We start from the raw sequence: 15410 nt of genomic DNA on the forward strand, positions 1-15410 counted from the left end.
TGCAACCTGTATTCCTGGGTTGAATCTCTGACAAGAAAACAATTTTTTGATTTGCTCTAAAAGGTTATTGAAACAACTAGCAAAATTTGAGTAAGGTCTACGACTTTGCTATTAAGACTGCACCAATATTACTTTCCCAATTTTGATAATGGTACTGTAGTTACTAAGAAAATGTCTTTGGAGTGCCTGGGTGGCTCAGTCGGTTAAGCATCTGACTTCAGCCCAGGTCTTGATCTCAGGGTTTTGAGTTCAAGCTCTGCGTTGGCAATCTACTTAATAAAAAGTCTTTGATTTTAGGAAGTAACTATTTAAAAGTTTTTAGGGCCACAGGAACATCATGCCTTCATGTCACTCTAAAAGGGTTCAGGAAAAAACAGTATGTATGTAACAAGAGAATGATAAAGCAAATGAGGTTAAATGTTAGCATTTGAGGAATACAGGTGAAGGCTATTCAGGAATTCTTTGCTCTATTCTTGCAAAATTTCTCTATATCTGAAATTATTTTAAAATAATAAGCTTAGGGGGTGCCTGCGTGGCTCAGTCATTAAGCATCTGCCTTCGGCTCATGATCCCGGGGTGCTGGGATCGAGCCCCGCATCGGGCTCCCTGCTCAGCGGGAAGCCTGCTTCTCCCTCTCCCACTCCCCTTGCTTGTGTTCCCCTCTCTCACTGTGTCTCTCTCTGTCAAATAAATAAATAAAATCTTTAAAAAAATAAATAAATAAATAAATAAAATAATAAGCTTACGTGGAGGACAATTGGGTGAGATTAGAAACAGGAAAACAGATACCCTCCACAATGACAGAAGCACTCTACAGTTTGCAAGCACTCTGAGAGATTATCCATTGGAACCTACAATGCTGACACACAGAACTGATGTTCTTCCTATTTGACACTTAGAAACCAAGGATCAGAAAGTCGAAGTGACCTGTATAGTAGGTACAAGGTAGTGGTAAGGCTGACCCAAAACCTAGTTTGCTAAACTACCCTCCTAAACTCTAACCTTCTTCTGAGGCTTAAGTTAATTACTAGTTCCTTCATGATTCTTTCCAGCTCCCACAAACCTCACCCTTGACCTCTCATTAAACAATGCTCATTTTCTAATTATTTCAAATATTAATCTCACTCTTCCAAATAGGACTAATTGCTGCTCTGAGGGCAAAAACCAGTTCTACTTGTATTGTACTCCCCAGCATTGTGCACTGCAATTAAATTCCTGCTTCCTTGCTTTTACTAACACTCTAACCCTATCACCAACCACCAAAGAGGCATTTTTTTCACTCTTCTACCCACATTCTGCTTAAGGACCATCCTACCTAAGGGCTTCAGTCTCCAATACCTACTTGTGTAAGCAACTTCTTTCTTTTTTCTTAAGCCTCCATCTCCTCATTTATGAGAAGTCTCCACTGTACCTCCTCCCAAGGGCTGTTGTGAAAATTAAATTAGGTAATGCAGAGAAAGTGCTTAACAGATGCACAATATGTGTACACTCATCATTAGTTACAAGACTTAGGTACAAAACACTGCACTCAAGCTAAGTTTAGGACACAAAGGTTCCAACTGAAGGGAGAACCTACAGTAGAAAACAGAACTGATGCAGTCTTCGAGAGGCTGTCATCAAGAAGGCAAAAGGTAACAAGTGCTGGTGAGGACACGGAAGACGGGAACCCTGTGTGCACTGCTGGGAATGTACACTATAGTGAACATTCTAACATATAGTGAACCCACTATGGAAAACAGTTTGCAGGTTCCTTGAAAAGTTAAAAATACAACTACCAATGACCCACTAATCCCACTTCTGGGTATATATCCAAAGGAAATAAAACCAACGTATCAAAAAGGTATCTGCTCTCCCATGTTTACTGCAGCATGATTCACAATAGCCAAGATATGGAAACAGCCCAAGTATCCATCAGTGAATGATGTAGATGTGGTGCACGTGTGTCTTGTGTTATGTGTCTCTACACACGATGGAATATTATTCAGTCACAAGAAAGAAGGAAATTCTGCCATTTGCGATAACCTGGATGGGCCTTCAGGGCACTGTGCTAAGTGAAATAAGTCAGAGAAAGACAAATACTGTATATCATTTATACATGGAATCTAAAAAAAGTTGAACCTGCAGAAATAAAGAACAGTGGTTACCAGGGGCTAGAGAATGGGGGAATAGGGGAGATGTCAAAGTATACAAACTTGCAACTAGAAGAGGAATAAGTTCTAGAAATCTAATGAACAGAATAGTGATTATAGCCAACAATACTATATTATATACTTCAAGTTGCTCAAAGACTAGCTCTCAAATGTTCTCGCCGAAAAGGAATGCTAATTACGTGACATGATAGACGTGTTAGCTAACACTATGGTGGTAATCATACCGCAATACATAAACATCGTATCAGCACACTCTACACCTTCAACTTAAACAGAGTCCAGTATCTTAAAAAAAAAAAAAAAAAAACAGCACACAAGGGCAATGCACTAACCACTGGGGGGAAAATGAGTCGTCAATCATATCCTTGTAAAACCAGAAAAAATTAAAAAGCAAAAATGAAAACAGAACTCAATACATAAAAACAATTATTAAGGGCGCCTGGGTGGCTCAGTCGTTAAGCGTCTGCCTTCAGCTCAGGTCATGATCCTGGGGTCCTGGGATCGAGGCCCACATCAGGCTCCCTGCTGGGATTTGGGGCCTGCTCCTCCCTCTCCTTCTGTCTGCCGCTCCCCCTGCTTGTATTCTCTCTCTCTCGCTCGCTAATAAAAAATAAAAAATCTTTTTAAAAAAATTATTAAAGCACAAGGAAGAATGAGGTAGATGCCACAATTCAAGACCCCAGATTCCAAACCAGACCAAACCAAGTACCAGGTACCAAAAGAAGACAAAGATACCAAAACTCCAAGACCAGTAACCCTTATGAAAACAGATACAAAAATCTTCAACAGAAGACTAATAAATTGAACCAGCAACATATAAAAAGGAGTAATCACCATGCTCAAGTGAGATTTACCCCAGGAATTCAAGGTTGGTTTGGCGTATGAAAATCAATGTAATACAACATATTAACAGAACAAAGGACAGAAACTACAGGATGATCTCACTAGATACAGAAAAAGCATTCGATAAAATCCACCCTTTTTAAAAAAAAAAAAAAGGTTTTATTTTTATTTATTTATTTGACACAGAGACAGCACAAGCAGGAGGAGCAGCAGAGGGAGAGGGAGAAGCAGACTCCCTGCTGAGCAGGGAACCCGATGCAGGGCTCAATCCCAGGATCATGACCTGAGCCCAAGGCAGACACTTAATGACTGAGCCACCCAGGTGCCCCAAAATCCACCCTTTCATGATAAGATAAAAACACTCAAACTAGAAATAGAAGGAAACTTCCTTAGCCTAATAAAGACCATTGACAAAAAGCCCACAGCTCACAACACACATAATGGTTAAAACTGAATGCTTTTCCTCCAAGATGAGAATTGAGACAAGAATGTCTGCTCTTGGGGCGCCTGGGTGGCTCAGTTGGTTGGGCGACTGCCTTCGGCTCAGGTCATGATCCTGGAGTCCCGGGATCGAGTCCCGCATCGGGCTCCCTGCTCGGCAGGGAGTCTGCTTCTCCCTCTGACCTTCCCCCCTCTCATGTGCTCTCTCTCTCACTTTCTCAAATAAATGAATAAATAAAATCTTTAAAAAAAAAAAAAAAGAATGTCTGCTCTTGCCATTTCTAGCCAACACTGTACTGTAGGTTCCATTCAGAAAAACTGGGCAAGAAAAATACACAAATACTGTAGATTCCATTCAGAAAAACCGGGCAAGAAAAATACACAAAAGGCACAGAGATCACAAAGGAAGTTATAAAACCATCTCTATTCACTGATGTTGTAGAGAGAGAGTCCTAAAGAATACACACACACACACACACACACACAGACTACTAGAAATAATAAACAAGTTTAGCACAGCTGCAGGATATAAGATCAACATACAATAATCGATTGAGGCACCTGGGTGGCTCAGTCAGTTAAGCATCCAACTCTTGATTCCAGCCCAGGTCATGATCTCAGGGTCGTAAGATCAAGCCAAGCACCCGGCTCCATGCTGGGTGTGGAGTCTGCTTAGGATTCTCTCTCCCTCTGCCATCCTCCCCACCCCTGGCCACTTGGCGGACGTTATGCTAAGGGAAATAAGCTAGTCACAAAAGGACAAATATTACATGATTCCACCATATGAGGCACCTAGAACAGTCAAATTCACAGAGACAGTGGTGACAGCTGCACAACACTGTGAAAATGTAGTTAAAGTCACTGAAATGCACACTCAGAATTGGTTAAGATGGTAAACTGGATATACCAAATTTTTAAACTTTTGTGCTTCAAGGGACAATATCAAGAAAAAAGGCAACCCACAGAATGGGAGAAAATATTTGTAAATCGTGTATCTAATAAAGGACTTGTATCTAGAATATATAAGGAACCCTTATAGTAGGGCACTGGCTGGCTAGTTTGTAGGGCATGAGACTCTTGATCTCGCTTGATCTCAGGGTTGCAAATTCAAGTCCCATGTTGGGTGTAGAGATTAAAGATTTTTTTTTTTAATTCATTTGAGAGAGAGCAAGAGCACAAGCAGGGAGGGAGGGTCATTGGGAGAGGGCGAAGCAGGCTCCTCACTGAGCAGGGAGCCCAACATGGGGCTCAATCCCAGGGGCCCGAGATCATGACCTGAGCCGAACACAGACGCTTAACTGACTGAGCCACCCAGGTGTCCCTTGAGATTACTTCAAAAATAAAATCTTATAAAAAAAAAAAAAAAGAATCCTTATAATTCAACAACAGAAAAATGACCAAATTTTACAATGGACACAGGATCTGAATAGACATTTCCCCAAATCAGACACACAAGGGCCAATAAGCATGCAAAAAGATGCTCACATCATTAGTTATTAGGGAAATGCAAATCAAAACCACACTGAGACACCACTTCACACCAAGATGACGACAATAAAAACAAACAGTAATAAGTGTTGGTGAGGAGAAACCAGAGCCCTCATACATCACTGGTGGGAGAGTAAAATGGCTCAGATACTTTGAAAACAGTCTGGCAGTTCCTCACAAAGTTAAACACAGAATTACCATATGCCCCAGCAATTCCACTTCTAGGTATGTGGCCAAGAGAATTGAAAGCATTATGTTCACTCATCCAGGAATGTTCACAGCACCGTTTTTCATAATAGCCCTAAACTGAAAACCCTAATAATGCCCATCAACTGATGAATGGATAAAGAAAATGTGGTATAGTGGGGCGCCTGGCTGGCTCCATCAGAGAAGCATGGGACTCTTGATCTTGGGGTTGTGAGTTCAAGCCCCACACTGAGTGTAGGGATTACTTAAATAAACAAGGAAAAGCTTTAAAAAAAAAAACCTGGTATGGGTTGCCTGGGTGGCTCAGTCGGTTAAGCATCTACCTTCGGCTCAGGTTGTGATCCCAGGGTCCTGAGATCAAGTCCCTCATCGGGCTCCCTGCTCAGCAGGGAGCCTGCTTCTCCCTCTCTCTCTCACCACTCCCCCTGCTTATACTCTCTCGCTTTGCCACTCCCCCCTTGCTTGTGCTCTCTTGCTCTCTCAAATAAATAAAATCTTTTTTAAAAAATGTGGTATAGGGGCGCCTGGGTGGTTCAGATGGTTAAGCGTCTGCCTTCAGCTCAGGTCATGATCCCAGGGTCCTGGGATTGAGCCCCGCGTCGGGCTCCCTGCTCAGCTGGGAGCCTGCTTCTCCCTCTCCCTCTGCCATTCCCTCTGCTTGTGCTCTCTGGCTCTATCTCTCTGTCAAATAAATAAATAAAATCTTAAAAAAAATTTTTTTTGAGGGAGATGGGGGTGCCCAGGTGGCTCAGTCGGTTGAGCATAAGACTCTTGATCTCAGTTCAGGTCTTGATCTCAGGGTCGTGAGTTCAAGCCCTGTGTTAGGCTCTATGCTGGGTGTGGAATCTACTTAAAAAAAAAAAAATGAGGAAGAAACTGAAACATTCAGAGGAAGAGTTGAGGATAGGGCAAGTGTAGAAGGGACAAAACTAAAGAGATAGATAAGCTGAGCACAGCAAGAGTTTGGGCTTAACTTCCAGTCACTGGGGAGCTAGCCAAGGTTTCGAAGAAATACCAAGGGACAAGCTCAGAGCTGTGGCTTGAGGTTGATTCAGTTGCAGCAGTGTAGAGATGTCTGGGTGGCTCAGCCAGTTAAGCATCTGCCTTCAGCTCAGGTCACGATCCCAGGGTCCTGGGATTGAGCCCCGCATCGGGCTCCCTGCTCAGCAGGAAGTCTGCTTCTCTCTCTCCCTTTGCCCCTCCCCCCTGCTCATGCTCTCTCTCTCTCTCTCAAATAAATAAAATCTTTTAAAAAAAGTTGCAGCAGTGTAGAGGATGCACATGACGCCCCTTCCTATCTTCACATGGGAAGAGTCTCACATACGCATACGCCTCACATCACCTAGAGCTTCACAAGGAGAATACTGAGCGAAACCTCTCTCTCTGACATCCTTTGTATGGTCAGTTATCAAACAGTGAGGTAATGCTGAAAAACACATTTAAAAGCAATGCATATTTGAGCACCACATAGTACTATTTCCTTGTGTTTTAGAGGGATACTTCAAAAGAATAAGAAAAGACCAAAGTCAACAAAACACAAATGTCAAAATTATAAAAATATTCAATTATCACTTCAGCAAGCTGCTCAGTAAATGCTAGCTGACTCAACACCCCTAGTAAGAACAGCAAACAAGTGACTCGGTTTACTCTTGTTGGTTATTATACCAAATCCAATCAATCGCTGTTTGCAGAAAACACCTTGTAAGGTTCAAAGTATAAAATTCCTTAACCGGCTTTCAATCTGTTGTGCACATTCCATCTGAAGCTGGAAGTCGGCTGAGTCATCAGCATACAACATACTGCTGCAGATTCAAAATGCTCTTCCCTAGTTACAAGAGTAGAAAGGCTAGGATTTCTGCTTCATAGCCAAATCACACGCCCAGAGTATGCAAATCATTTTTAAAATAAGACCACCTTCATAGGAAATTTAAACTATATTTATTTCCATGGGTCTTCTTTTTTTTTTTTTTTAAGAAAGAAACTACGCCTTTGTCGAACGTTACTTTCTCTCTTTCAATCTTAAAATCTCCCTTTTTGTTGCTACTATTCAGCTCCTCTGATATCCTCCCTGTAACAAGTTGTTTCTTACTCTTTGGGGAGCCATGACCCTTTGAAACCAGATAAATGCTAAGGACCATCTTTTTTTTTTAAAGCACACATTCAATTTTTCAAACTGCTTCATACCATCTGTATCCCTGTATGGAATCCAGGATGAGAATCTCTGTTCAGTGGGGCATCCTTTCAGGATGCAGATCAGAAGCCCAAGCTCTATGTTTCATTTTCTTACCCAGGTTATCAGTTTATCAGTGGTGAAAGTTGAAAACAAGCAACTTTTATGTCTAACAATTAGGGAGCTACCTTCAGAATGACCCTTCAAAAAAGTGCAATCGTTAAAAGCGATCAGTTTAAACACGAAGACCTGTAATTACTGTAACCTCAACTATTTAAAATTGTATCTCAGTTTGACCTAATTGTTGGCATGTCTGAAAATGAAAGAAACAGAGTGAGCATGAAGGTAAAAGTAAAGTACTGGGTCCACTTTCAGCTAATTTGCTTAAAAATAGTGGGGGAAGGAGCCTGACATGATGTCCTGAGAGCACATCACCTATGCACTATTCCTGCCAAAAAGGTTTCACTGAATCTAATCCTACAGAAACCATCAGAAAAATCCAAACTGAAGCCTGCAAAAACTAGTCTGGACTATTCCAAGATGTCAATGTCAAGAAAAGGGTAAGGAGCAGCTCCTGATGTAGGGAAATTACAGACAACTAAAAGCAACCCTGGGTAAGGGAATGAAGGGGAAAAAAACCCAACATATTTAAAAAGATATTACTGGGATAGTTGGGAAAATTTGAATATGGACAGAAAGGCATTGTGACAATGTTAAACCTACCCGTGCGTGATAATGTGATTGTTATACAGAATGCCCTTGTTCTCAGGAGATGGGTGTTGTCTTACTTAGGGATGAATTGACATGATAAAATGATATGGCAAAATATTAATAATCGGTAAACCTAGGGAGAGATACAGGTGTTCACCACCTTATTCTTGCTATTTTGCTGAAGGTTAGAATGATTTTTTAAAAATTTTAAATGGGAGGACATTTTCTTGACTTTGAGTGAGAGACTGTCATAAGTCTGTCTGAGCAGAAAACATACAGCACATTCTATTTTAGTCTCTCCAATCATGGGAAATGCTTCTGAGGTTGTCAGAAAACAGAACTGTAAGGGACTTTAATTTATACTTGCAGACTTACTTCAGATGCCAAAAACACAAGAGGTTACAGAGTGGTACTTAGACTTTTTAATGATGTTCATATTTAAATTTTCCACAGAGGGTTGTTACGCATTTTTAAATTAAGCTTACAGTTTGTGATTCATTTATTCTATCAATTGACTTACCACATAGCTGCCAAATTAAGCTAGAAAGAAACCTACCAATATGAATTTGTTGGCCTACAAACCGTTATCACAGGAAGGCAACAGAAAAGCTTAACAAAACTGGAAGATAAATATATATATTTCTTTTTTCAGATAAAGGTTGATGAATTCCAAGAGTAGGGTCCACCTTAACGAGAGAGACCTAATGCTCTGGTTTATTCCTGTTGTCCCTTGTCTTTTCTTATTTAGCACCTGTCCCAGGCAAAAGTGCCTCAGATAACAATGTCCCAGTTTAGATGCTACATTATATGGCATTACAGCATCTTTAACAATTTTTCTTAAATGATGGTGTTTTAATAGTTGGTTTGGGGGGAAAAATCAGCTAACATGAACTGTGTAACTTTTTTGTTAGACAATATACCCTACATTATAGTAATAAATTAATTACTAAAATGGAACAAAATACATTGAGATAAGTCTTCTTCCACTTTCAGAAAAGAGAAACCAAAGTTGTTTTTCTATTGTGTGTATAAAATATTGCACATTTGTAAGACCTCAGTAGTTAGAGTCAAAAGGCCTGTTGGAATCCCAGCTCTGTCACTTGAGAGAATATAACCTTGACTAAGTTACTGGATCTGTCTTACCCATAGCTTTCTCATTTGTAAAATGGAAGAGATCAGAATACTGGCCGGTCTCTCTGATGTCATGGTCCAGCTCTAAACACTGAATGATTCTATGGCTCTGGCCTCCAAAATAATTTTTTTTAATTATATCAGTTGTCTTAGATTTTTTTTACAACTAGAAAATGTAACTTACCATCTTCTCTCACCAAACTCCTATTTCTGTTCTAACCTCTCTTCTGTTCAGAGGCTGGGTCAATCTCGCATTCACCCAAGATGGTGTTTAGACCCCTCTCACAACTAATCCCAACTTAGTTAGCTGCCAAATCCCAGATTCCACTTCCTCAGTATCTCCCACTCTCAGCTCTTTTCTCCCACCACTGTAATTCAGGTCTTCATCAACACCTGCCTTATTCTATCATATCACACTACCCTACCCAACAGCATGTAATAGCTCCATACTACCGAAAAGATCTATGCCAGAAGTCCCCAACTTAATATTCAAGAACCTCTGCGTCTGCCCCTGCTCTTCCACGTCAATCCAACCAAACCACCCACTGCTATTTCAAAACTCCCTGTACAGGCGCCTGGGTGGCTCAGTTGGTTAAGCGACTGCCTTCGGCTCAGGTCATGATCCTGGAGTCCCTGGATCGAGTCCCGCATCAGGCTCCATGCTCGGCAGGGAGTCTGCTTCTCCCTCTGACCCTCCTCCCTCTCATGTGCTTTCTCTCTCATTCTCTGTCAAATAAATAAGTAAAATCTTAAAAAAAAAACAAGGGGCGCCTGGGTGGCTCAGTTGTTAAGCGTCTGCCTTCAGCTCAGGTCATGATCCCAGAGTCCTGGGATCGAGTCCCACATCGGGCTCCCTGCTCCGCAGGAGGCCTGCTTCTCCCTCTCCCATTCCCCCTGCTTGTGTTCCCTCTCTCGCTGTGTCTCTGTCAAATAAATAAATAAAATCTTAAAAGAAAAAAAAAAAAAAACAAAAAAAACTCCCTGTACTTCCTGGATTTTGTGCCATTAGTTCTGTTGTTTTTACACTGCCCTTTTCTCTGCCTTTCAAAATTGACTTCATACTTTAAAGTTCAGTTCTAGAGGCGCCTGGGTGGCTCAGTCGGTTAAGCGTCTGCCTTCGGCTCAGGTCATGATCTCAAGGTCCTGGGATAGAGCCCCACATCAGGCTCCCTGCTCAGTGGGGAGCCTGCTTCTCCCTCTCCCTCTGCGCCCCTAATGCTTGTGCACTCTCTCTGTCTCAAATAAATATTTTTTTTAAAAATTTAAAAAAAAATAAAGTTCAGTTCCAGTGGTGACCACCCCCATCTAGACATTACAGTTCCCTCTTTTGAATGCCCATGATATTGACATAAAGTGACAATTTTAATGGCCAACAGTGAATTAAGAAATATAGCTTACCCCAGGTAGTAAACTAAATTTCTCTTGTGCCGATTCTGTTTAACTGGCACTGGCTACCTGGCACACTGTCTTGAAGATTTGCCACTGGGGCACCTGGGTGGCTGAGTTGGTCAAGCATCTGCCTTTGGCTCAGGTCATGATCTCAGGATCCTGGAATTGAGTCCCCCATCAGGCTCCCTGCTCAGTGGGGAGTCTTCTTCTTCCTCTTCTCCTCCCTCTGCTTCATGCCCACTCGTGCTCTCTCTCACTTACTTTCTCTCTCTCAAATAAATAAATAAAATCTTAAAAAAAAAAAAGATTTGCCACTTAGCAGAGGGAAAGGAGAATGGCAACACAACACTGACATTCAAAACTAGAGGGTTCAAACTAGGGGCCCACACAATAGGATTTGGACTTCCATGGTATTAAAGATGTAAAAATTAATTTAACATTTAAATATTTAACATTCAAAGTTCATACGTTTGGTTACCTTCGGGGAATATGAAGATCTAGAATGACGGTTCTCAACTGGGGGTGATTTTGCCCCCCAGAGAACATTTAGCAATATCTAAAGACATTTCTTTTTTTTTTTTTTTTTAAGATTTTATTTATTAGAGAGAGAGAGAGCACATGAGACGGGGGAGGGTCAGAGGGAGAAGCAGACTCCCTGCTGAGCAGGGAGCCAGATGCGAAACTCGATCCAGGGACTCCAGGATCATGACCTGAGCCAAAGGCAGTCGCTTAACCAACTGAGCCACCCAGGTGCCCTCTAAAGACATTTCTGAATGTCACGACTGGGCGGGGAGTGCTACAGGCAGATGCTGCTGACCATCCCACAAGGCACAGGGCAGACCTCACAATAATAAATTCTCTGGTCCAAAATGTCAACAGAGCCCAGGTTAAGAAACTCTGATCTAGCAGTATCAAATGTACCTGTGGGTTCTGCCTCCTCAAAGATATTTTCAAATTTTTCAAGATGAAGAACCATGCCTCTAGTAAGAGACGATACAATATGATCCGAAGCCTGACAGCTCCTCCAATACCAGTGATGTGACTTCCTGAAAGTTACTTAACCTCTTTGTGCCTCAAAGTCATCATCTGTAAAACAGGAATAATAGTACCTACCTCACACAGTGATCCAGGGATCGGATGAGTCCATGCAAAGTCTTCAGAAGAATGCGCCAGGCAGATAGTAAGCATTCAGTACATTTAGCTATTTCTGCTCTTCCCAAGTGCCTAGCCTTGCATTTGGAACATAGAAGATGCTCAAGAAATGTTTGCTAAAGGAATACAGAATAATGCCTTGATTTCCTGGGAAAGCATAAATGCTTCAAGACATACACACTCTCCTTATTTGGAAAAAAGGAAGCAGAGAGCTAGAGACGGAGTAGAAGGAAAACATTGCCCACCTAATCACACCTCTCCCTCCTTGGAACCTTTTAACCTTTAGGCAATGCTACCCTCTCACAGTCTTGATGTGCTGCCTTGTAACCTCCTAGTAATTGTTCTTCCTTTTCATGCCTGATGACCTACTGTAGAGCCATCCTCAAATATGGGATGAGATGGTAACTTAACCTCCACACCATCTACCTTGTATTAGTTATTTATGGACATATGACAGTCTTCCTACCAGATTGTACATATTCTCTGTGGCCAGAGATGACATTTAACTCCTTTTTATACAACCCAAGGGGGCTCACACACCTTAGGAACTGACTGGCCCAAACCTCTCGTTTTATAGATTACACACAAAGAGGCTAAGTGATTTGCCAAGAGTCAAGGTCATACTGTAAGTGGCAGGGCTGGAATTCAAACTCTGATACATAACCCATATAGAGACTCTTAAGTTCTCTCCAACTATAATAGATTATGAAAATTATACCTGTGGTAGAGGCAATTTTTAATTAAGCCCCAGAAAACCTCCATAGAAATTATACTGATATAGTTACCTGACAAAGCAAAAATGGGAGGAGAAATAGACTCCAAGCTCCTTTCTGCTACTGAAAATTCAACCTGTTTTCTTTAATGGTCTCATATCTTAACATTTTTTTTTTAAAGCTTTTGACAACAAAACTTATTAAATGTCCAAAGAACAGTTGTTTAATCAGTGATGTCAGGCTTGATTTCCTTGAACCAGTCCCATTATAAGAAATGATAATTATAAGAAAATCTCTTATTCGGTAAGCCAATGATGTCCATCCTTCACCCACTGAAAAGATTTTTAACTATCACCTTAACAGATTAATATCTATAAAACTCAAAAGACCAGCAATTTGGGATGATTTTATATGGTGAAAAATATTTATATGATTTGAACTGAGTGTTATTAACCTCACCATAAACCTAAAACTTACAATCGTCAAGGACAAACTACATTAAGACCTGAGATAGGAGAGATTTTATTTTATCCTGTCCAAGTGAAAAAGAAAGCAGCTCACTGATAAGGTTCATCTAGAAGTTTCTCTGAGTCTCCCGATATGATTCAAAAGAAAACGGCCAATAAAGAAAAGACCGTAAGAAAATGAATTTGAAAAAGAGTTAAATACGGTGCAATACTCTGATCAGAGCTTTAAGCAATTACAGCTCACTAAAGCTAAACGTTTCCATAAAGGCAACGTTTAAAAACCAAAAAAACTCCCTTTGTGGTGATGATTTAAGTTACCAGTGCAAAAACACTCAGGCCCAGTAGAAACGATAACCACTTATTGGGAACAGATTTTTTAATTATTTTACCAGTTGATAAAAAAGAGCACACACCGAACACAGACACAAATGTAGTTTCAAAAGAAAACAAAACGCAGTTTATGCTCCGTAAAGTTCAAGGGCAAAACTGTTTCCAGTGCAACAGAATCTGCCTGACTACAATGTGTTGGGGAGGGAAAATGCGAACATAGTATCTTCTTATAAAGGCAACAATTTGAGTTACGAAGTAATAACGGGGAAGCCAAAACAGTTTGACAGCCCGCCATAAGGGCCGCCTCAATCATGAGTCACACAATGCCTGCAACCATTTACAATAGTAATTAATGCACAAGTCCCCTAATTAAATTCTAAAAGGGTGAGAATGCTTTAACTAAGTTTACAAGAATTGCTTTTCGCTGTTTTTTCTTCCCCCAAAGAAAAGAACACACTCGTAATTACGCATCTCCCCGCAATCCCTCCATCCAATATTCCCTCCGGCCTCTTCTCCCGAATGTCTATTCCCTGCGAGCGAAAAGAAAATGACACGGGGGAACTTCTAAACCCAGAAAGGGCGAACCTGAGTGGAAATACACGATTAATGGGGCGACAGACAGAAGCTCGCCCATCTTACCTGCTAAGATTCCTTTCTACGTCTTTGGTAGCTTTAGCTTCCAATTCTCTGCAAGAGAAAAGAAAAGGAGAGAGAAAGGGAGAGATGCGCGTGAAAACGGAGCTGCTGCGGCAGAGGCTCGCGCCGGGGCGGATGGGGGGGGGAGGGGAGCCCGGGGGTGCTCACAAAGCTGCGGGGCTGCAGCCCGGACTGCGGGCAGGCGGCGCGGGCGAGCCGCAGACCCCGGCCTGGCCCCAGGGGCGCAGCGCGGCCCCTCCGGGCCTCCCGCCCGGCCTCCGCAGCGGCGCCCCCGCACCCCCCTAGCCCGGGCCCGAGGTCTCGGGGACGCCCGCCGCCGCCGCCCGCGGTCGCGGGGCCCTGCGGCAGTGCCCCAGGCTCCTCCCGCCCGCATGGAGGCTCCCGCCCCACTCACCTCATGTGTGTAAAGTGCACGAGCAAGTGGGGCGCGGCGAGTGAGGCTCGCGAGCCTCAAGCCCTCCGCAGCGCCGCGGGGAGAGGCCCGAGCCGCTGCACCAGCGCCATTTTCTACACCGACCCGCTGCCGCCGCCGCCGCCGCCACCGCCGCCGCCGCCGCAGGCCCCAGACCGGAAGTGAATGCCCTGTTCGGCAACCCCTTCCGGGGGCGCCGCGGCCACCGGCCTCAAGATGGAGGCCGTAGCAACTAACCCAGCAGCCGGGGCAGGCCCTTGGCAACCGCCCGGGTGCGGCTCGAGGCTAGCGGCCAGACCTCCCTGAGTGGAGGGTCACCGCCTCCGAGGCGCCCCGCACAGCGGCTGGGGGGCCCGCCGAGCCCGGGCCCAGCCTCTGTCGCCTCGTCCGGCTGCGATTCGACTGGAGTCCCGCCCCTCCTCCTTCTTTGCTGCGACACAAGTTTCCTTCCCTGCCGCCCGGCCCCTCCCCCACCGAAACACACCAAAAAAAAAAAAGGCTAAACCGCAAATTCTACCCCTGCCGCAGTAAGATGAGCTCGCGCGGCTTTTGAAATCCGCCACTTGTAATTATTTTTGACCTTGGGCCAGTTATTTAACCTCTCTGCTCCTCTGCTTCCTCCTCAGGTAAAGAATGCATACCTGAGGCGGACTACGAGGCTTAAAAGCGATTTTTATCCACCGAATTTTGCAGACTGTTTGACTCAGCAATTCCACTGGCACGAATTTCTGTTCGGAAAACAATCCTGGATATCTACAAATACTTCACCGTCAACATGTTAAGTTACGGCAATGATGATGGTGAAAAATTGTAAACGGCCAAAATGTCCAACACTGAGGTGGCTTTAAAAACTGAACTACTGGCGTGCGTTAGGGTACTGCAAAAATGTTGGGAAGAGTAACGGCGTGGGGGAAAGTGGTTACAATAGAGTAAGTGAGAAAGCGGGTTCCAAACTCGCTCCCACGGTAGGAAACATGTAGATACAATACGATACATATGTGTAGTAAAGTAAAAATACCTAAGTGTCCATGGGAGATTCATACATACCTACAGGTAGATACAGCAATACACTTACATGTAGATACAATAAGATACATGTGTTTCTGTGTCTATGTGGATCTTCTTTCTGTCCTCTCAAAACGCCTTTTT

The 15410-nt window shown here is 43.0% G+C and overlaps 1 protein-coding gene across 10 annotated transcripts in view; it reads right to left on the minus strand.

Moving 5' to 3' along the window:
- TNRC6A (trinucleotide repeat containing adaptor 6A) overlaps positions 1-14679 on the minus strand; it is a 102059-nt gene extending 87380 nt beyond the window's left edge. For 5 of the 10 annotated variants that reach the window (XM_081819824.1, XM_081819826.1, XM_031037296.2 and 2 more), the window contains exons 1-2: positions 14244-14669; positions 13832-13879 (exon numbers count right to left, since the gene is read on the minus strand). Coding sequence is in view for 7 of the 10 variants with exons in the window: in XM_081819826.1 (XP_081675952.1) it covers positions 13832-13879; positions 14244-14248 (53 nt within the window). In the remaining 3 variants the exon portion in view is untranslated. Of the gene's footprint in view, positions 1-11643; positions 11799-13831; positions 13880-14243 lie in introns of those variants that run through there. The other 5 variants (XM_081819819.1, XM_081819823.1, XM_081819818.1 and 2 more) reach the window with 4 other exon arrangements.
- Positions 14680-15410: the final 731 nt, after the last annotated feature.

The sequence above is a fragment of the Leptonychotes weddellii genome, chromosome 5 (assembly GCF_054177405.1).
Source record: "Leptonychotes weddellii isolate Sample4059 chromosome 5, ASM5417740v2, whole genome shotgun sequence".
Taxonomy (NCBI): domain Eukaryota; kingdom Metazoa; phylum Chordata; class Mammalia; order Carnivora; family Phocidae; genus Leptonychotes; species Leptonychotes weddellii.